The sequence below is a fragment of the Prinia subflava genome, chromosome 4, assembly GCF_021018805.1.
Source record: "Prinia subflava isolate CZ2003 ecotype Zambia chromosome 4, Cam_Psub_1.2, whole genome shotgun sequence".
Classification (NCBI taxonomy): domain Eukaryota; kingdom Metazoa; phylum Chordata; class Aves; order Passeriformes; family Cisticolidae; genus Prinia; species Prinia subflava.
The window spans coordinates 21,388,567-21,411,867 of record NC_086250.1 but is presented as its reverse complement, the minus strand read 5'-3'; the positions used below and the strand labels follow the sequence as shown (position 1 = coordinate 21,411,867).

General features: G+C 38.4%; 1 protein-coding gene across 6 annotated transcripts in view; it reads right to left on the bottom strand.

Annotated features, from left to right (window-relative positions):
* Positions 1–419: 419 nt before the first annotated feature.
* The window catches only part of NCF4 (neutrophil cytosolic factor 4), a 53,485-nt gene continuing 30,603 nt past the window's right edge, over positions 420–23,301 (bottom strand). For 2 of the 6 annotated variants that reach the window (XM_063395808.1, XM_063395809.1), the window contains 8 exons: positions 7,787–7,940; positions 7,413–7,483; positions 5,910–6,037; positions 4,895–4,952; positions 3,220–3,318; positions 2,348–2,478; positions 2,191–2,256; positions 420–1,400 (listed from right to left, as the gene is read on the bottom strand). In XM_063395808.1, coding sequence (XP_063251878.1) covers positions 1,172–1,400; positions 2,191–2,256; positions 2,348–2,478; positions 3,220–3,318; positions 4,895–4,952; positions 5,910–6,037; positions 7,413–7,483; positions 7,787–7,940 — 936 coding nt within the window. In that variant the 3' untranslated portion in view covers positions 420–1,171. Of the gene's footprint in view, positions 1,401–2,190; positions 2,257–2,347; positions 2,479–3,219; positions 3,319–4,894; positions 4,953–5,909; positions 6,038–7,412; positions 7,484–7,786; positions 7,941–9,105; positions 9,191–11,065; positions 11,327–23,301 lie in introns of those variants that run through there. The other 4 variants (XM_063395806.1, XM_063395805.1, XM_063395810.1 and 1 more) reach the window with 4 other exon arrangements.

Here is a 23,301-nt window from a genome sequence, read left to right as displayed (position 1 = left end):
GCACCTTTATAAAAGGGGACAGTTGCTTCCCAGCAGACATTTTCCCTCCCTTTCTCATTGAAAATGTTCCTCCATTTTGAGAGGGACATGCTGAGTTGCTGGTTACACCACAGGATCTAGCTGTCAGTGAAAATCTCAGTGCCACTTACTCTGTTGAACTCCAGGAACAAGTAGCGAGGAATCCTGCACACCAGAAGCTTTGCAGGCCATACATGCCATTAGGTTTCAAACTTACAATGCTTTTTCTTATGTATCACAACATGTAATATCACTGACAAAATCATTGCTATTACTTCATCTCCTTTCTAAACTGCATTGCTGCAATGCCTCTGAAGAAGTAAGTTACATTTTGTGATATTTTAGTAAAATAATGTCAACAAGTCGCCCCCAAAAAACACTTTTAAATAAAACGTGACAAACTAATATTTAACTTTATTTGTTGAATAATCTGATACAGTAATTTCTTGTTAGTTCTACTTTGAAATGCAGTGTCAGGAAGCAGAAGATAGAGAAGAAATTGCTGTTTGAGTGGATATTCTACACATTTTCCCAGAACGTGAAAATAAGTAGATTGTACAATTATATAAAGGTCTATAAGGAACACCACAAGTGTACTCTGTTTGATTCACAGAATTCAATATACTGGTCAGTGGAAAAGAAGAAAGCTAAGATGGGCCGTGATTTCTTCACTGAAATCCAAAAATGCTTTCTTGATGCTCCTGGAACAAACTCTGAATGCCCAGTCAGACTCCAACATGAGAGAAATAATTACACACTAGCACACAAATCTTCAGATCAGCAAATGAAGAGAAATTTATGAGAGTCTAGAAAAAAAAAAAAAGCTTATAAAGACATTCTGGACAAATAATTAGCCTTGGGAGTGAGAACAGAGACTAGCTACAGCAGGTCTGGGGGCTCAGGAGACCTCTGTTGCAGGCTGACACTGACTTGCTTTGTGAACATCGCCAGTGATTTTATTTCTCTATTCCTTACCTTCTCTGGTCTGTATGTAGATGACTCTATTGCAGATAAGTGCTAAAAAGCTGAAGAAGTTAACTAAGTACAGATTTTACACTGAAAGGCAATATATCACTAAAAATTACTCATTTCAAAGACACTTCAAAGACATGTTGAAGGAAACTGCCTGCAGAGAGGGATATCTATATAGCATTTAAATTGCTCCTACTATTTGAGTAGCACCTGTTCCTGGACTAGTGTTGTAGACACCCAAGTCATCTTTGTGAGTGATGTGCAACTTCCAAGGGAAAAAGTGCTTCTCAGAGGGACTTCTTTTGCTCTGAGACACCATGAGTTCAACATCCTGGTCAGAGAGCAAGCGGATCAGATCACCACCAGGGTCCCGGTAATTCAAAACAATGTCATCTTGGTTGAACTCCTGCCTGGGAGAAAAGAAATTGATTGATCCCCAGAAATCAAGGGATTCCTGGGAGGTGCTACATGATGAACAGTATACTGACAATCTAATTAACTTTGATAAAAGCCACACAAAGCCTTGGGTGTCTTGGCTTTCTTGATACAGCTAGTACTAGAAATCATATAGCCACATTCATACTGTGTCATGTTTAAGCTAAGAAATCTATCAGAACCAAGAACCATTTCCAGTAACACCACATAAATGGCATAATTAATGTGTGTTTAATAGAATTACCATACAAAAGTGCTGACTGTTGTTACTACCCACTTTTGCCTACTTATTTTTGCTCTTTCTGAGGAGTGCAAGAATATTAGAACATGTGTTCTATTACCAATATTTACTAATATTTACTAATATTTAATATTCTAAATTGTTGATGTTCAACACCAGATTAATCTAGTTTAACACTAGTTTAACAAGTATTAGAAGACCATTTCCTACATCCTGAAGAAATGTACTAGACAAAAGATGCCTTTATGGGGGTATGGCTCTTAGTACAAGAAATGGAAATTTCTACCCATCACAATTTAGTCAGAAGTGTGTGTCATTCCTTAACTCATTGACGATCCCAAAAAGGACAAGTGTCTGCACAGATGGCCCTGGGTCAAGTCAAAATCCAGCTTCCTCAAGACACTTGAAAAGTATTTCATACACAAAACATAGTGATGACCAAGTAGAATGTAGAAAATCTTGAACCGGAATGAACTTGACAAATGCTTAAGTATCAAATATACAACCAAGTGCTTGCATTGTACCTCATCAATTCCATTAGATCTTTGAATGATGGAATGCTGCTTAGATCCTCTTCCACTGAGATATCTCTGTATTTAGAATACATCTAATCATTAGATATCATGACGAGAATTGTTGATGTTTCTTCAGCAGTAAAATGGAAGACTATTTTGTTACTACCTGATAGTGCTCACGGTCTCATCATAGTAGTAACAGCGAACTTTATTAACTGTGTCCTCCTGCTGGGGTAAATCTTTTATGATCTTCACAAAAGCACATGGGAAAATCCCAGTGGCACCACCAGCAGTTCCCTGGAATGACAGGAAATATTAGAATCAAGAAAACCATGCCATTTTGGCCACATGCAATAGGTTCTGGAATTCAATTAATTTATATTTAAAAAATGAGAAGAATTTTTCCACTGTAATCAAGAAATTAAATTCTATGCAAGTGACCTGATGGCATCCCTACAAAATGATTATACAATTACATAGTCAAACACCAGGCAGGGGAGTGAAACAGTGTGTAAAAAATGAAAGTCAGATGGTTAGCAAGGAAGGCTGTGGTGTTTGAGCAAGCAGAGATATCATAACAGCAAACACACAGTATGTTCCTCTCATCCTTTTTTCAGAACACTGCTGCATTACCCAAGTTCTCTCTAATCAGGCTGACGTGTGTTGTGGTATGAAGCATGAAGCATACATCAACTCACCCTGAGGCAAGAAAACAATTAATGACTGAAATGGAGTTTCCATCTCCTTTCTGTGTCCTTTCTGTGTTCTAATCACTTCCAAAGAATTTAAAAACATTCCAGCAGAAGCAAATGCAAATGAAAATCGAAGTCTGGAGAGCAGAAAATTTGTAAGCTAAAAACCATCAAGGAACCAAACAATTACTAATTTGGAATCAAGGATTTATTCTTGACAGTAAGACCTGATTATGATAGAGTTTCTCCTTGAAAGGAAGAGGCAGGTCACAAGGACCAGGAGAGTCCTTTCTACTCATATATTTCAAGGTATGCTAATAATTCATTACTGCTATTGCAGTCTTACCTCCAACCAGTCTTTGTTTACTTTGCTGAGTAGATAGATCAAATCTCCTTTCTTGAAGCTGAGTTCCAGTTTACTGGTTCCAGGAAAATCAAACAGTGCCTGTGGAAAGTAATAACCTCAAAACTATTAATTCACAGAATTACAAAGCAAATCTTTCTGCGGTGTTCCTGAAGAGAAAGCTTAAAGCAGCAAGACTGTGCACTTTGTCATCACGTATGTATTTCTGGGATAAGGTCACATATATTTGACCGTAGTCTGCAGTTCTCACAATCTCTTTTCATACTCATCACACACAAAACTGCTTTGAAGAAGCAGGGAAAGCACTAGGATAAACATGGCCCTGAGAGAGCTACATACAAGGATTCTTAAAGTGACAAAACACTGAGCACCAGAGAAATTAATATACATAAGTTAAAAGCATTTAAGGGCAAGTAAGACAACAGACCTGATGCCAACTGACAGCTTGAAATTCTGAGAATTGAAAAAATGTGTTATTTCTCACTGTAGCTTTACAGCTTTTAGATTTGCTGCAAAATATCACAAAGGGTCTTTAAAAAAATGCAGAAATGTTGTGTCTTGATTTAAGGGTAAGTAGCTGTTGCTTTTCCATCTAGCCTTCAGATCTGTATGCTGAACTGGGAGATTTGGGAAAGCCTGGGAAATTGACATGTTGTTAAAATGGAACTTAGATGCCTTATTCACAGAGAAAAAAATAAAGGAGACAATTACATGCTACCACCCTAACAAAAGGTTGATAGTTAAAGTGGCTGAGTTATCAAAAATGCACATCTCCCCCATTGTCCTTAGAGAACATGGTAGCCATTTCAATGGTCTTAGAGGAGCAAAATGAGATGATGTTCTTTATTCTGTGTTGCAGTGGTTCTTTTGGTCCTGTTAATGCCAAGAGTTCTCTTAATGAAAAAAAAACAAACAAAACAACAGCTATTGTTGTGCTAGTGGCTCATATGTCTACTTAATAGCTCTTTCAAAAGCTGTTTTTCACCTATTGAAGAGTTCTGGTAGGCATATTCAATATTAATAAATTAATAGACAAAATCCAAGAGATACGACTGTTCCAAGACCTGTAATTCTCTGTGTAAAGAACAAAACCAAAAAACCTCAAAGCAGATGCATGGGGTTTTGAATCTTATATGGCAAAGTCACATGTTTCAGGAAGTAAGACCCTTCTCAGACAAATACTGGTTACAAAGCAGTCTCATGTGCTTAATACTGAGAAAATATACCACAAAAGACAAGAGTATGGGCATTTTTTCACTAGAACATTTATATTACAGAAAATACTAAGATGCCACACCTGCAAAGCTTTTAAACATATGCTGAAGTCAATGAAGCTGAAACTCATGCATTTTTAGATTTAACTTATGGGTGGCACTATGCAAATGTGGACCATTTGGCAGTAAGCTGTACATGTCTCAGTTCTGAATCTCCTGTCATTCTGATTTCACTATGGACCTTCTTATCACTCAAGTGATGAGGAACAGAACACCTCTTTCCATCCTTTGTTTCTTCCCTGTTGTTAAGATCAATTGTTTTTCTCTGTTGATTTTACTTTCTTCCCCCAAGCTCTAATTGACAAAGGCAACTTGATGGATGAGGTACCAAAGTACAAGAGAGTTTAATCTCCTGTCCCATGACAGTTGTGCAGAGTACTCACCTCAGCCCGCGGAGCTGCAGTGCGGTCAAAAATAGGCACTTGATCTGAAATGCTCTTACTGCAAAGAAATGAGACAACAGGGAGGTAAACATCCTTCTAAGTCATTAAAAATGCTATGCAATCAGTAGTGCAGTATCTGTGTTTTTACAGTTTAAGGGGCATGTAAGCCATAGATCACTGGAGAAACTGCATGAAAATCTGTGTGCAGCACTGAAGTAAATAAATATGGATGCAACAACACTGCCCTAGTTCTCTTGGTTTCAGTGCAGAACAGCAGCAATCTGATGGTGTCTGCTGCTGAGAACAGATGGAGTTTTCAATACAGTCAGTATTCTGGACCTCTCTTCCACAGCACTGTTCAGTCCCCCTACTCTGCCTTCTGGGCATCATTGTTTCTAGCATTTAGTTGAAACTCTGCCATCATACACATATGCAGGTTTTGCACTGTTTGAGGTAGGTGAAAAGGAAGCAAGTCCATCTTTGGAATGCTGAAAGGAGAATTAATTTATCTGAAGGGTAATGAAGTATGATGTCTACTTAGCAGTTCTCCAAAGGGGTGTCAATGCTGCTATGTAGGACAGGCCCCTGTTTAGACAAAGGAAGGGAACAAATTAAGTATTCAGTTTCATTTAGTGTCTGAACAGATCTCACTCAATTCAGTGCCAAAACTCACATTGACTTCAGTAGTGCAAGCCTATATCTTTAAGCTTGGCTGTATATCCTGCACATTATAATAGAGTTTACCATTAAAGAAACATAGGCAGATAGATCTGGACAGTATTTTTAAAAAGTGAAGTATAATCTAATTTTGGAATTTTCCTTTAATGCAAATACTACATCTAGTTTAAAAATCTGAGATTACTGAAAACTAGAAATACTCTCTTTTCACTCCCTCATATTAGGGATTCATGGATTCACTTGGAAAACACAGTGGTGATCCTCATCTCTCTCTCCCCCCAAAACTGGACAGCATCTCTTACATCAAGCAAGGCTGAGGAACACGTCAATTGCTTACACTCGACGTGTCCGTGGGCGAAGCCGTCTCAGTCTGTGAGGCACCTGCTCACCATCAAAGGTTGAGTGGTAGAAGAACAGCCGTACGTCCTCATCCATCAACACCCAAGCAGGGAGGCAGAGTAGGTTCTGTGCCAAGAGTAAGCAGGAAGCAGAGCTTAACAGTGGGAGAGACCAATTCTCTATTTATTTACATGTAACAAATATGCCTCTCTGACCTACAGGATCATGAAGGATATTCATTGCTGCCAGAAATCTCCCTCCTCTCCCTTCTCACTCAGCAGGACACAGCTGAATAGCTGACAGTCTCTCCTCTTCACTCCTGGAGCTGGCCAATACATTGCTTTGCTCTTTTTTGTACCCCATTTACTGCAGGAGTAAATTGTTTTTTGTGTTTCTCCTCAGAACATGAATGACAGTGGAAAGAAGGCAATCTTAAGTAGTGGAAGTCTTGGCCAGTGCTTCAGACTTTTATTGATTTGAAGTTCAGGTCTTCAGTTAACCTGCACACAAAGAATATCTCTCCTTGATGTATGCTGCACCTTCCCTGTAATTCAGGTATTCTCAGAAGCCCACCTGTCCTGATTCTAGTGAGAGTCAGTTTTCTTCTTAGTAGCTGGTACAGTGCAGTGTGTTTGATTTAGCATGAGAATAATGTTGATAACACACAGATGTGTTAGTTGTTTCTAACTAGTGGCTTACTTAGCCTAAGCCAAGGGCTTTTCTATTTCCCAAGTCCAGCCAGTGGGGAGCTGCAGAAAAAGTCAGAAGGCAGCATGGCCAGGACAGCTGGTCCAAACTAGCCAAAGGGATATTCCATGCCATAGGATATCATGCCCAGTATGTAACTGGAGGGAGTTGCCCAGGAGCCACTGATCACTGCTCAGTGGACTGGCTGGACATCGGTCAGCAGGTGGTGAGCAATTGTACTGTACATAATTTGTTTGTTTTCTTTAGTTTCATTTCTCTCTGTCTTTTTGGTTACCTCCCTTCTAATGATAATTATTTATTAGTATTATATTTTACTTTATTTCAATTATTAAACTGTTCTTATCTCAACCCATGGGTTTTACCATTTCCCAATTGTCCTTCCCATTCCATTAGGGGACAAGGGAGTGAGCAACAGCCTGTGTGGCACTTAGATGGTGGGTGGGGTTAATGCACAATCCACACACCATTCTCCTAATCCCTTGCATGCACACAGCAACTCTGCATTCATGCAACACCTGGAGAGTCACCATTTCCTCATACATCTTAGGAGGTTTTGGTAAGGATATCTATCTGTATATGAAGACAGACAGTGAGCCTTTTTGAACTGCATACTCCAGCAGATCCTACAATCTGAACAATCTGGGAAGAGGACTTGAGGTTGTACCACAGTGTGGGCACTGTGTCTTCAGGAAAGCAAGAGAAGCAAATACTTAGAACTGTCTATCTTAGTTGATTTCAATGGCTAAGTATCTGCAGTGATCAGTGCATTCTTTACTTTAAAATTAAGTTTTACCTTCATATAGACATTTAGGATAGGAATCCTGTTCTCAGCAATTTCCTTTTTGGCACCAACAAAAACTTTTCCTGGAAAATATAAAACCTATGACAGTTATTGAAGGGAAAAAAAAAAAGGAGGCAGTCAGAAAAATGAAGCAATCAGGAGGAAGTAGAAACTCAAAAAAATGTACATATTTTCTAAAGGATTTTAGGTTTCTAAATGAACTTTTCCACAAGTGAAGGGACTGTTAATGGGACATGACTTCACTGGAATCCATAGCCAGGAATAAGTTCCTTGTCACAACTACATCTCTCACTGCTTTCCTCTTTAGGACAGCCTGGAGCTGAGAAAGCTGCTAATTATGCAAAGGTTTGGTACTGACAGCTTACCTGGCAGTACAGGGAGTGTGCAGGTAAATGGGCTGTTATTGCTCTCTGGCCCATATCTCTCCTCTAGTTTGGTGTGCAGGGCATAGAACTCACGATAGCGCCGGAAAATGAGGTATCTGCCACCACCTTTAAGCTTTACTTCAATGACAAACATCTGAAACAGAGAAGAGGGATCCACGCTGATGTTCACACTTACAAATATTCACCAAATGAATGTGAGGAATAAAATAGGAACATAAGATCAGTGCTCCATTAGTGGGAATATTCTCATAGGAGCAGAGAGGAAGGCAAGCCTTCAGTTAAGCATCTGCAAATTCAGGAACTAGGAAATAACAAGGTAGCACCAGTGTGGTATTTGTGTGGGTCCAGCCTGCATATGAAGCATGTCCCTGTGGCTGCTGTATATTATATAATCTTAAAAGGAAACAAGAAATTACTAGATTCAACTTTATGTTTGCACACTTTTCCTCAGTGACAAACAAAATACATTAGGGAGACAAATACAAATATTTTATCATAAGATGCCTTGGACATCTAAATCTAGAGACAGACAGACATCTAAATGAATTGATTTTCAGAATTGAAGGCATTCATACTTCTTTTTGACTTTAATGTACACAGTTGCAGAAATTATAGTCTGACCTCCTTCAACCACTGTGTTATTTATCTCTTGACAAAATTGCTTTGCTCTAAAGGATCCCAAAATTTCCATGCACTGACCTCTGAGTCACACTGCAGCCAGATCCTTCAGCAAACATAAAGACAAAGCAACCAAATATCACTCTTTTCCAGAGTCAAACCTGAATTCTGCAGTGGGAAGGTTTTTACGAGCAATGTCTCCAATAGAAGTCAGACTGAGCTGGTCATATTCAAGCCTTCAGAAAATCTTAGTGCCTTTCCCTACTATTCCCTTCCTATGTGCTCTTTTGTGTCTTAATATGCTACCTCCTGTGAAGATGGGAGCATCCTAACTTACCAGTACCACAGAATAATGAAGCAATACTCTGCCTTTCTACCCTCTGAATTACTTTTCCTCTATCTTCACCAATAGTACAGCACTCCAACAGGAAAGAAATCAGATATTAGGAAAGAATTACTATGTTAGAGGGTATCTCCCACATTTCACTCAGAAAATAATTTTTTAGATGGAATCTGGAATAACTATACTCCATTCCAGCAAAATAAAGCACTGAGAAGTCTTCCACATGGAACTGTGCATGCCAAAACGCAATTACACCAGAGTGACTGCATTTTTCTTCCCACAACCAAACCAGTCACAGGTGAAGGCATATAGAGGCAGGATAAATCTCCCTTCTTACATAGTAATTAGTAAAACCTTTCTTCTCTTCAATATCTGCAATATTAGCTGAAACAGGTACATCATCCGGAAGCTGGTCAAAATCACTGTGAAGCAAGAACAGAAGTTTTAGGTTACTCAGATTGATAATAGCCTTTGAGGTATCCTATCCACACAGAGCAAAGGTAGGCAATATCACATTTTCTAGTATCAAAATCAAGACATTAGAAACTCATGGTGTCATTCTCTTCCTCTGAAGGTCTGATCTTGAGATGTCAAGTTTCAATAAGTTCAGCACAAGTCAGTGACCATTGTAAAGATCCATCATGCCTGAAAAATACCCCTCTCCTTCCTAGGCTTGCTAGAGGAACAGGACTACAAAACAAACACTTGAACTGCTAAACTTTTCATGAGAAATGTAATCGCTGTGGATGCATTCTTAATCCTTCCTTAATCTAGGAGATTTACAATAAGAACTCTGCATCTGTAGATCTTATTCTAAGGAGATCATTATATATCATGATTTATGCTGCTAATATTACTGCATTACTGTAGGGAATAGGAAACAGTTCTTTAAAAGAGCTTGTTATGCGAGGTGCTGTAGAAACTGACAGCACAAAGCTAAATCCAAAAACCTTTATACTCTGTGCAAGATGTGTAAAATCTACCACATACATGTAAGAAAAGAAAACAACAGCATAAGCACAAACAGTAAAAGAACAAAGAAACAAAAGCATAGAATTGTTCTATATCAAAACTAGTGGTGCCTACACCAGCTGTCAAAATACTGTCAAGTTTTCTTCTAGCATCACAATAAAGCAAACTCTTAAAGAGGCTTAGAAAAAAAAGAGTAGGCTATCAAATATTTGGAGAGAGACCTCCCAGTCAAAGCAGGTAAGATGCATCACAGAATATTTGGAGTTGGAAGGGACCCACAAAGATCATCCAGTCGAGCTCTAAAATGAATGGCCCGCACAGGGATCGAACCTACGACCTTGGCATTTATCTCCCAGTCACAACAGATAACCTGAAGCAAGCACAAAGATACTTGTTTGAAAATGTCAAAAATGTGTGAAGGATCACATGATAGTAGGCAAGGTTAGAATAAGCTTTGCAGATCCTAGGAAGAATTGGATTTGAAGTGAGAAGGAAGGATCCCTGCAGAAACACCTAACAAGCAGCCATATGACCACACAATCATATTACTGGTCTGTACTATTAACATAAAAAAGCATGGATTGGCAGGTACTTTTTCCTCTATGACCTTCTGCTTGGTGCAACAGCTTTGACAAGGAGTAGACAAATTCACTTTTGCTTCAATCTTATAACTCAGTGTTGTTAGAGGGGTATTTATATTAACACATGAGTAAAAAACATCTAGAATGAGGAAAAAATGATGACAAATGTGATAGAGACTTTTAAAAAGATCATCTAAGAAATGCCAAACTGACAAAATGTTAAATGATAATACAAAAAAAAAAGTGGTAGTTGCCTCAGTTTATCTGCTAGGAGGATATCCCCAGCAGGGCTTTCCACAAGGCACCGCTCATTTGAAATGCTGAAGTAATGATGCAACATCTTGCAATAGTTTGCTGTACGAGGAAACGCCATGAATCAGCACCACCCACAATACTGTAAATACTACCCCTTACTGTGAAGAGGGATGTGGTTATGGAGACCAAGAGATATAATTTGTCATATCACAAACACTCATATCATAAATTCCAGTAAAAGGGAAACTGTTTTGCAGCTATAAAGAGAACAATGACCCACTAGGTGGTGAATATTCCCCAGAAAAAGAAGAAAGTCCACTCCAGCAAAAGAAATGGTCTGTTTAACCCTAAGCAGCCTAATAGTGTGGAAGTTACAATGACAAGATGCCTTTTAGAATCACCAAAGATGTTTGCATCCAAATTAACCAAACAGATCACAGGAGTTACATGAGGCTTGCGGGGAGGCAGGAGGAGGGAGAGACACATTACCTCTTTTCTCGCAGCTGTCGGGGAAGAGACATGGTTCCTCTTAAATCCAGATGACTACTTCTTGGGCAGTTCCTTGGGCAGTTTAATAGGATGAGCACAAAGTCAAAGTAATTCTCCCTGCATGAAACAAGGCCTCAGAGATCTTTTTTTAGTGTTTCAGTGTCAGACGATTTCTGCTGTACCTCCCCACCCCCACGAGTTTGAGGAAGTACCAGGAAAAACAGTAATAAAGAGAGACTGTTCTGTGATGCCTGTCATGTCTTAAAACTGCCACAATTGAGAAACTGAAAGCCCAAGAAAAAGCAGAAACTATGATCCACGTATTCCATTGTCCACCCTTTACCGAAACATTTGCCTCTGTTGAAAGCCAGTATGAGTGGCCTCAGCAAAGTCTGTTTTGCCTCAGCTAAAATGTCCCCATATACACCTCTGCAGTAATATTTGTAAACTACGATTAATACTTCTGATCCCTTCTTCTGAGGCTCTGTGATTCCCAAGGATCCTCCTTTTCACAGATCAAGAGCCAGGAGGTGGAGCTAAAGAATAAATTTTAAAATACAAGCAGAATGTATCATCAGAAAAATCATCCTTGTCAAACACCAGGGCATCGGGCACAGCTTTGAGGGATGAATCAATGAAAGTAAGTCAGAAGTCCTTTAAAGGCCAGAGATACTTTTGGCTTCATGTGCTCAAAACAACCCACATTTGCTACATACAAAGACAAGGTAATGGCTTGCCCTGGCTTGTACTCAAACTGTAGTGACAAAGCATTTATAAAGATTGTCAACATCAGTTGAAAATCTTTCAAGAAGAAAATAAAAAGAAGAAAGTGATGAGGAAACCATGATTCTTAACAATATTACTAAGTTGTAACACAGCTTATCTGCCTTAGTCAAAAGCTGTTCTGTGCATCCTTGCCTCTCCATTTCAGTCTTTGACTGTCTTCCATTTTCATGTTCAGTATATGAACCTCCTTCTCCTCCTTCCGCTGACAAGAACAAAAATTCCCATCTGAATGGAGCAAAAATCAACCAGCATCCTCCAGAATAAAACTCTATTTACAACTGTAATCATCAGCCTTGAGAGTAACTGCATTGCTTTGCATTTTAATGAAGTAAATCCTTCACACATCTCATTTCATGGATAACTCTAGGCACCATGATAGAATTTGAGAGGGGATATAGTGTCTCTTGATCAGAATGGACGAGGAGAACAAAATTCTGACCTGTATTTTCTGAGTGTATTTTCTGCTACTCTGCTACATATCATAGCCTTGACCTTGACAAGAAAATCATAGAAAGGTTATCCTAATTTTTTCAAATGTCCTGAAAGACAATCTAGATACAATGCAGGTACATCTTTTAATAGGCAGAGGATATGACACAATGCAAAATACATGTTCATTGTTCATCTAGGGACGTGGCTTTTTGAAAACAAGTCGACAGAAACTCTCAGACAAATTGTCTATGCAACAGCTTTGCTGTAAGATGAGTAAAACAAACTGAAAGCAGCTCAATTCCACTACTTTCTACTAGAGATTACAGCTAGTAATAATACTAACCTGGGCAGAATAACCTACAGCAAAGCCTACTACGAATGTTTATGATTCTGCAGTATTTTCTTGTTCTGAACTCAACCAGAAAAAAAGGCTTGCTTTTCTGACAAAAGATTGATTTCTACCTCAGAAAGGTGGATAGCTGATTGGTATAGAGAGATCACCAATGCTGCGACGCTAAGATTGGAAACACTGTTTTGCCATGTTATTCTGTGCCAAATCAGTGCCTCAACTGTTTTCTTTCCATTTCTACTATTGTGCTACTAGAGTAGAAAAAACAGTTTCTATTATTTGGCCTGAGAAAATAAGCTGTCTCTAATCAAATACACATCCTCTCTCTGTTCAAATAATTATTGTATGAATTAAATAAATATCCATTACAAAACTGATATCCTAATCACAGTACCTAAGTCAAGAGATATGCCTGCACTAGGAAAGTACCCAATTTAATCAGCTGACATGGCCAGCTCTCAGTTTTGAGAAAACCTATCCATACACTATGGCTGGCATGGTCATTGTGGTGCTATGTACTGACCCAAATACATGTGCAAGAGAAAGCAGGAATTCATCCAAGTGCAAGGAATACAAAACAAAAATTGTTCATTAAAGCAGACTATTAAGAGAATCCTCAGATGACTGAATCATGACCATATGCTGCCACCACTACATGCATCTTCATAGTTCACAATCTACTCTATTATTTTGGACATGCCTGTGAGCTGTGAAACTGTGGCCTTCTGTCCAATGCACCTGTTGTTAGAAAACACATGTACAAGGATACATAGTACCCTGGAAATCTGACAGTGTCAGCTAGAACCAAACAACCAAAGTGACTGAGGAATTTTAATGAAAAATAGGAATGTAGTCCCAAATCGCTAGAGATGCATGAACCACTAATAAAAGGTAAAGCAAAAAATGTGGCAGAAATGCTCAGTGGAATCAAGTTTGGATGACAGCACTACATACCACGTCTGCTAGGGCAGCAGCTAGTGTATCATTTTGCTTGTCTCTACAGAATAATGGCTTCTCTCTGATGCACTTGATCTTACAAAAGTGCTGTGCAGTTATGCTCAATCACCAGCCACAGAAAAAATATTTTAAGTGATAAGAGAAAGTGAACAAGAATAATATGGTTAAAGATGTCTGATCTCATCAGAGATTAATCTGCAAAGGAAATAGCATTTAGCCATCACTGCAAATAAGCCCAACATGAAATAGAAACACATTGCCTGGCAAGATACTTTCATTCTTTCTGTAGCATATACATCATTAGCAGTATGGATCATTATATGCATCATAAGCAGTATTAACAAGTTGGATGCCTTGACTCCTGTGGTTGCTAGATACAGAGCTGCAACTGTAATAACACTGATTTGGGAAGCGTTTGGGGATCTTTTCCATTTGCCTTTAATAATACTTGCACAGACCACCAACTTTACAGAACAATTTAAAATACTTTTACAGTATTTGTTTTCAAATGCAGCTGTGTGTTAACTATTATCTTTATTACAGCCCATGAATAATGATTTACAGTTCTATAAAATTTCTGGACAAAAAAAAAAATCTGGACAAAAGTTACATTAGATAGGATATTCATGTCTGTCCTGCAATCTTTGGAGCTCTTTTGCAGGTAGTGCTACAAAATCCTTAGGAGGCAGTTGGCACAATGATAAGCAATAAGACCGTTTCATTCCAGTATGTTTTCAGGACAGTTGAAAATAAAACCATTAAAAAAAAAAAAGTTGAAGTTGCTCTATCTCTCTGAACTTGAAACTTTGAAAAAAAAAAAAACCAAAGAGGGCATAAGTTGAGAGTTGAGCTAATTGGTTTTGTATTCTTCATTTGATAATGGCTCAGTTCATAGTGTCTGAATGTATGGATATTCTCCCTGTCATGCATTGTGTTGGGATTTAAAAAGCCACAGGAGTATGGATTGATAGAATTTAGAAACGGGCTTTGAATTAAATCTGAACACAGCTTCCATGATTGTTTTTTAGGGTGAAAAGGAGCTAGTAGGTATTTGCAGAAAAATACTCTTTTCATGCCCTGCTGATATAAACACAACTAAATAATCCATCTTGGACTGAAGAAATTTAAAGGTCAGCATCTACAACTGTTCCTGACAGTGTATTTAATAGTTTCATTTCCAGAATAAATTATTACTCAACATGGAAGAGGTTTACAGAACCAAATGTTAAAGAAAGAGCAGCATTTTTTAAAATTATATTCTTCTCAGAACGTCAAACTGAATCTTGGCTTTTTCACCTCCACTGCTTGAGCAAAATAAGGAATAAGTATTGCAGAGAAAAAAAAACCAAGACCCAAAAAGTGAGGTTTTTGTTTTGACATTATCAACTATTTTGGAAATACGCAACCAACAATACCATTCTGAGGTTTGATACTTCATGAGTCAATAGGCAGATCTCACCAGCTTTTCTTATGCAGAGCAATATCACAAGCACTATTATGATCTTCCTCTCAATAGAATACAATTCTTCTTTTAAAATAAACCTGCTTCCTTTAAAAATCTTTTTTAAAAATACAGGATTTCTTCCTGATAGAATAGAATCACTTCAACTGGAACAAACCTCTTCATGAGCAATGGAGCTTTTTGTTTTTGCAGAGCTCTGATGGATATTTGATACCCAGGACTAGACTAAGTGAACAAAATGGAAGCTCAGAAACAACAAGAGAACACTTCTTCATCCAGATCACATATCACTTCCAGGATAAAAGAGACAAATAAGGAAGAAATAGGGCAGAGCCTGTCACTGCTATTGTGCATGACAGATGTGGGCTGGAGGTGGAGCCCTGTGTTCCAGTCAACTTCTCCAGTGTCAAAATCTGGTTACTGGCCATTGCAGACAAAGAAGCAGGGAAGTTCCATTCAAGCACTTTGGAAAGAGCAATGTCTAAACCATCTCTCCAGAACTTTAAAACCTAGTTTTAGTGCACAGCAACGGTGAACCTTCATGGCAGGAGGGGTTTTGTGTTTTAAGTCTACTAATCATCTTAAGAATCAAAAATCTGTCAGAGTTATTGCTAGTCAAGACAAAGAAAATTCTGCTTCATCTATTTCACAAATTCAAAAGATCTGTTAAAATTACTCAAAAAAAATTCACTGAACTTTCCCAAATAGAAAAACAGGGTTGTGATTTGCTAAAATTTGTGCAGAGGGGCATTCAAATCAGCCTACACGGTTCCTAACAGTTTAATTTACCCATCCATTTGAAGTAATCCTGTGACCAAATTCCTTTTACCTTTATTGTTATAAATGCCAATCAGATATTCCAATTTTAAATAATAATTTGGTTTATTAATAACAAATCAAATCACAGAATTTCGATAACCCACCAACAGCGGAGAAACTTGACAGAGTTTTCCCGGGAAATGCCAAGGGTGAACCGTGAGATACAGGGTCTGGCAGCCTGCTATCTCCCCCAACGGTTCACAAATCAGCCCGGTTTGGGGCTTGGGTTTTATACACTTTATTCCGCCCCCGGCAATATTTCCCCATATTCCCCATTGTTTCCCCACCAGCTATACAAATTCGGGAGTCTCCCCGACCAAGCAGAAAAGAGTTCTTTTCTTAGTTCAAATGTTAATGTCCAATTTCAATAGGTCCTTATAGTTGATGAGTGGTCAGGATATCGAAGATGTTGCTTGATGGTCCGTGGAGGTGGCACCCAAGATGTGAGTTGCTGGTGCCAGCTTATCTCCGGGGTCCTCTCCCTGGTGCTTGGGCAGCTGCGGGGCTTTCTCGGAAAACTCCTTTGTTCTTTTATGAATGGAGGCGCCGGCTATCTCAGGGCGGTCAGTTTCACCATCTGCTGCAAAATCTCTTAAACATAAACTTTTACCTGATATCACTTTATACAATTTTATAAATTTCTAATTTATCATAAGAACATGAATTAACCATTCCACATTTATAACACTTATTAAGAAACTTTAGATAAGTGCCTGTAGTTAAGTGACGTTTTCTGAAAAGTGAAGAGAGACAGGCACCACTGGCCAGTAAATAAGACCTCAAGTGGGCCAATTCTCCCTATGAAGGTTTTGTCTGTCTCCTAGGAATATACATGAATTATGAAATGGCTATATTCCCAGTTTTTATACCTCAGGCTTATAAAGATAAGGTAATAAATCTGTCCCTTACTGTGGACCTAGTTATTACTGGTACAAAGGTACCTTGTCATTCAGGACTCAGCTATATTTGGATATGCACTTTTACACTGGTATAATTGTCTTTACCCTAGGGGAGTTGTACTACTTAAGATACACTGATATAGTCAAAGAAGCACCATTTTCTGGTGCAGAAATATCCAGTCTTCTCCTTATAGAGAGTTTATGGCTCATTTTCTAATGGATCATAAATTGGGACAATATTCCTCAATAAAATCAAGGGGCAAAGGGGCTACAGATTAGGCTAGGCAGGCAAGTGACAAATACAGAAGCAATAAATAGCAAAGTCTTGTGATTTTCAAAGTTCTGTTCTGTCTATTCCTCACTGCTGCCTCACCTACTGGCCGCTTATTACCTCAGCCTTCATTCCTTGAAAGACAAACTTGTGGAATTAATGCACCAATTAACATTTCAATAAGCAATTCAATCCCAAATCAGGGGCTAGACTGTCCATTTCAAGTGTGGAAGGCTGGAGTTTATATCTCCCATACCTCAATAGGCAGAAGGCTGCCTCATTATGCAAAACTAGGTCTGAACAAAAGACCTCTTAATTAACTGCCATAACAAGTTCAGCCACTGCTTTGCTGTGTGTAATTCCTTCTGCTTTAGCTTTGCCATCTATAAAATAGGGCTGACTAAGACTTTTCTCATGAGGGGGGAGGTGAGAAGGAAAAATGCTCAGTAGAGGTATAATTCTTGGGGAAAACCAGGTAAAAAGAGAGAAACTGCAACCATTATCCATTGCAACCCACCTACACTCAAAATCACCTGCATACAAAGAGAAAACAGTATTGAAATGTTGCTCTTTTAAAATGTGCCAGTAATGCTCTGATGCCAGGCCTTAGAACAGATTCCCAAACCCTCAGAAAAGACTGTAGTGACTAAAATATCTCATATGTTCAACAGCAATAACCAACAGGGCTGTCCTACAACAGAAAAGAACAAGGAAAGGAAATTAAGAAAGACTTTCTGCCAGGAATGCTATTTAATCTTGGAATACATCATCATGCTTGTGGATTACTTCAATAATCTGACCCAAACAAAGGTACTGGAGAACTCTGAAGTTGTGATTTCAAGAAATGAGTATATGGTAATGGTAACAGCTTAGGAAATTCCCTGTCTCCACATATTCCTACTTTTTTCCTGCCTCACAGGATGGCACATCTGAGGCTATGCTGTAAAATATGTCAGCTAACTAAGCCAGATGTAAAAAGACTTTTTTAAGCCACAGATCAATTTCCCAGCCCAGCTCACAGCACAGACATCAACATGATGAGGAAAATGAATGGGGAGGAATACATTAAACAAGCACTGCGTGATAACTCTTTCTTACAAAAGCAGTCTGGTCTGAAAACACAGTGAGTGTATGTATGTACATGTATAGCCCCAAATAATTCATTTTGACTCCTGACAATCCATCTCCATGTGCAGATACTAATGTTGCCTCTTTCACACATATGCTTCAGGACAACCTACCAGTGGCGTGGCAAGAATTTTACCACTTTTATGATGTATAGAAGAAGCCAAAACACACCCCCAAAGCATGACATTTGCTGTAATAGCTTTTCCGAATGAGACAGCAGCTACTGAAGTGGTATCTATAGAACACAGCTCTTGAATAGCTGCTCCTCCCTCCTTTAGTGCTTTTGCCCTGTTTGCCATCACTTTATTCATTTGCCACCACTTTATTCATTTTTCCAGATTTCACTACAAACAACTTGTACTAGCTGTTGCATGATGTAAATGCTGTGCCATAACAGTGGGTTTCTCATCAGGAATCATAACACAGGTCTGCTGAAAAATGGTAAAAGCTAGAGGGGGATTGATGTCCTGTTCCAGTTCTTTCTGTTCCACATCTTGCCTCTTGAGTTCTGCTGAATGTGACATTTTTCCCGGCACCTAATACACAGAGCTCTGCTGCTAATTTTGTGCACAGAGTTCTCATGCTGTGTAATTTGAGGCCAGAGACTGCTCCAACAACCTGCCAGACGGAGTGCACACCCTTCAACACTGCCTCTGCTCTGCAGAGAAAGGGGGGATGGGACAAGGAAATGAGCCAAACAAGAAACAAGCTTCCAAACTCATCCAAGATGTTTAGCCGATTTTTGGCTCTTAGATTTACCAGGGATCTATCTCCAGCTCACTCTGTCCAGTTTGTCAGATCCAGTGGATTTGCCAGCAATTGCAAAGACTCAGTCAACTTAAGACACACACTTCTCCCCTTTTTTCCCCCGTATTAGATTCTGTCTGGCTGCTCTAAAACTAAATCAGACTGTTTGCCACAAGGGTCTTTTAATACTACCCTGATGAGATAGTATAAAAACTGATTTCTGCAATATTATAATCAAGGATTTGAAAAAGAATCTGTTTTCTCTTTCTCCCCACCTTGGTTAACATCTGTGCATCTCAGAGATAGTCTGCACTGTAATACATTCTACTAAAATGAGAATGGTCAAGTAACCTTCAAAGTATGGGCTGATATACTCAGTAGGGGATTGTATTGGATATATTCCCATTAACCAACCAGAAAAAAAGACAGATAGACTCCCCTCTTTGCTTCCAGTGCCTTTTAGTGGAATCATCACTTTCCACAGTATTGAATTAGATCCATTTTCAATACTACTTACTTCTTCCTTGGTGCTGATATCGCCAGAAGTAGAATATCCCACACCACTGCATTCTTTCCCATGTTTTTTTCTTCTGACTGTATCAAAAAGAGACTTTGATAATGGAATTATATCAATAACTTGTACTGTAAACACTTTATGTCAGAACAAAATAATCTGCCCTGCCTAAAGATTTCTTTGGATGGTACAGCATCGTCCTCACTAATGCTTCTTCTCTGATAATTATTTTGACCAACAGTATCAAGCACAAACCTAGTCTGAAAAAAAAAGGCCCAGCTGTACAGAGGGTGCTATGATAATCCACAGACACATCTGAGACTAATTCAAATCTTCCTTTAGAATTTGAGAAGAGCTGGAACATCTTCTTCTGCTGTTCCACCTGCAAGAGGGCATTATGATCTTTGACATCCAGAGAACTTTCTTTGAACTTTCTCTGCAGTTCATCTCATTGTGAAATATGTGCCTCTGTAGAGAGAACAAGGGAGGGAAGGCTGGGAAGAGGAACTTTATTCTATATCTGGGAAATCAGATAGACAAAAGATTACACATAAAAGTCAGATAACTTCATATACTGATCTACTACAACCACTAACATGCTCCACTTATGAAAAATAACAGAATGAGAGAAAATATAGGGACAATGCACAGCTGACAAAAAGAGTAACATAGAAAGTAAATATAGGGATATATGGAAACAATTGAATGGAAGGAAGAATTGGGAAGAACCCATCCTTTCTCTAAAGAAATGCAGTGCATTTCCAAACTTCACCCACATGTTATCTGATTTATGAGATCTGAAGCTGACCACCCAGAAGGCTAGTTATAAATTATATTTCTTAGATACACTAATATGATTTACATTAGGAGATAGGAAGGGAAAACTGATGAATAAGAATCTTGACCTTACCCTCTGGGGAACTGCCTGCAATATACTCTGTGGGTACCTGAAAGTCTGTAGATGCCCTGAAGTAGTAACATTCCTTGCCAAATCCTCTGCATCATAAAAGGTAATAGATCAGAGCCTGTTCTCCACTGTCTGACAGCATAGCTGCCTAGTACAACTACAGTCTCAGATCCACAACATTTGCAATTTTGCTGACCAAGCTTTGCTCAAATCCTTGCTTTTTCATCTTCTTTCATAAATCTTCATTGTTTATAGCCTTTATTTCTCTCTATATACCTCTACTTCGTTTTTTGGGGTTTTTTTTTGCAGTAGCAAAACAGTAGCCAGTAGATCAAAAGTAATTATTTTTCTTGTCTAGCAAATGCTTATCAGGCTGTATCTAGATTACTGTAAGATTGTATCTGGAATACTATCACTAGTTTTGGACCCTCAAAAACAAGACAAATAGTGACAGTCTGATAGAACTCCACCAAGGACAAATAAGGCTGGAGCACATGATATTCAAGGAAAGGCTGAAGTAAATTACTTTGTTTAGCTTAAAAAGGAAAAGACTGGGAGGGAGATATAATTGTTACTCAAACTAAACAAAGTGAGATTAAAGAGCAGACACAGCTAGACTCTTCTCCTAGGTGGACAATGAAAGGACAGGAGACAGTTGCACAAGCGAAAAAATCTCAGTGGAGATAAGAAAAAATAATTCAACATGACACTGGAACAAGGGCGTAGAAAGACTATGGGATCTCTATCATGGGAAATGTGCAAACTTTGACTAGACAAGTTTAACGTATCCTTTATATTAGGTCACCTTTGAGCTATTCATTGCATATATGACATCTATTGGCTATTCTAACCTTACTTATTCTGTGTTCAGATACCAGATGCTATCTTCGGACAACCAAAGTCTACATCAGAGTTACTGGTCAGCTGAGACAATCTGCTTGACCTAAATTAAAATCTCACAGGCAATTGGCAACCATGTACACTTCAGACAATCTATGATACAGTGCTATAAAATTAAATTTCTTGTATTAAAAAAAAAAATGAGATGAAACCCAAATTCTCCTAAAATCAACACTTCTAAAATCATTACCTTTAATAACATCTTAGTAAAATGTATTGATGCATATTCTCAGACTGGATTGACAGAAAGAAGAAATCAACTGATATCCATGCCTTGCTTATACTCCCTGTCTCATTCATCTGCAATTAGTTCTTTTCTCTTTGATTGCCAACTTTTTTTTCCTCACCATTTTCTCCTGGTGGCACTAATCTCTCTCCAAGCCCATCTTCCTCCTCAGTCTACTTTTCTCTTCATATAACCTTTTATTTCCTTTGTTGATCCCAACCTTTGTTCTTCTGGTCTTGAACCTCTGAGATGGAAAATAATTCCTCAAAGCACCTCCCCCAAATAGCAGCTTATTATTTGGCTTTGGGCCTGCTCCTGCTTTCTTGTCATCAAGTCTATCAAGTGTGTGGGGCAATTTTGGAATGACTAAGAAATCTATAAACTGACCTGGCAATCCCAGGGAAAATGTGGTCTCCGTTAATGATACTTGTAAAATAATCAAGAGAGCTTAATGTGTAAAAGTACCTGTGAGCAGCCTTCCTCAAAAGTTGCCTGACACATCAAGTATTCAGTGCTCCAAAAGAAGGAAGGAGGGAAATATGTCTGCCGTGAAAATGAATAGAGAGACTGAAACTTTGCACCACACAACCACTAGACCTGCATTAATTTTATTAGCAATTAATACATTTCTTTGGTTTTTCTTTTGCCCTAGTAGTTTGTCTCCCATTACCTTTAGTCTCTTTATTCTTGCAAATGCTGTGGCCTTTAAACATCAGGAGTCTCAGTATAAGCAATAAAACAGTTATAATAGTCACCATGCCTGGCATGCTGACCCAGTGAAACAAAGAATGAAGAAACATTTACACAACTTGAAATTGGGTTTTTTAGTTAACTAGTTAACTAGTGAGCAGTCATAAAGGCTGCAGAGTTTTATAAATAGACCTGATTCAGAGAACAAGAACCACAGAAAATAACACTTTTACCACATAACTACATAACTCTGACTGGTATTTTAGAGATATAACTTGAAAAGTCAGTAACATTTTGCTCTTAGTTAGAGAAAAGTTACTGTTCACATATTTTGAATGCAAGACATGGGACTTACCAGTCCACCTACATCATAATGTAAGTATAAAAAGAGTTTATGAACATAACAAAATTTTTATACTAGAAAAATTGTTTGTTTCTCTCACTCTTGAATCCATACTCTGATTCACCAGAGCAGACCTGTATTTCTAATCTGAATACTTTCTTTTCAATTGTTGTTGCAAAACACACCAAAAAAAATTGAAAACCAAACACACTGGCTTGACTTTGCAATACAGTTCACATTCTTACAGATGACTTATGCTTTCAACGTCAGATTTAGCTAGGCTAACAACAGACAGTCTGCTTTTACATATAATCCTTCTGCAAATCTCAATAAATTCTTTGCTGAAATAATAGCCATCCAGCTGCTAAACCCACAAGATAATTAAACACTCTATGAAAGGACTCCTTTTTAAGCAGACTGAAACGTTATCAAATGATTGTTCCCTCTTAGTTTGAATAATAATTATTCAAATACTTTTTTCTTTTTAATCTTTTCTCACGTAAATTCTCTCTGGGGCCCTTGGGCAATAGAAAAACTAAAAATGTAACTGTGGGATAGCTGAAGGTTATGTGAAGAAGGCAGGAAAAAAAGACATTTAATAGTTACTTCATTCTCATTTAAGCTCCAAATCTAGCTTCAGAGGGACTATTCATAGTCTAAAAGTTAAGGGTAAAGAAGACTGTGCAAGATCACAGTGCCTTTGGCATAAGAATTGTTTCTTGCTATGATGCATCTAAGTACAATACTTTAAAAAGGCCTCAGTTACAATTGGATCTAGAAAATTTGATGCAGTATAAAACAAGTGA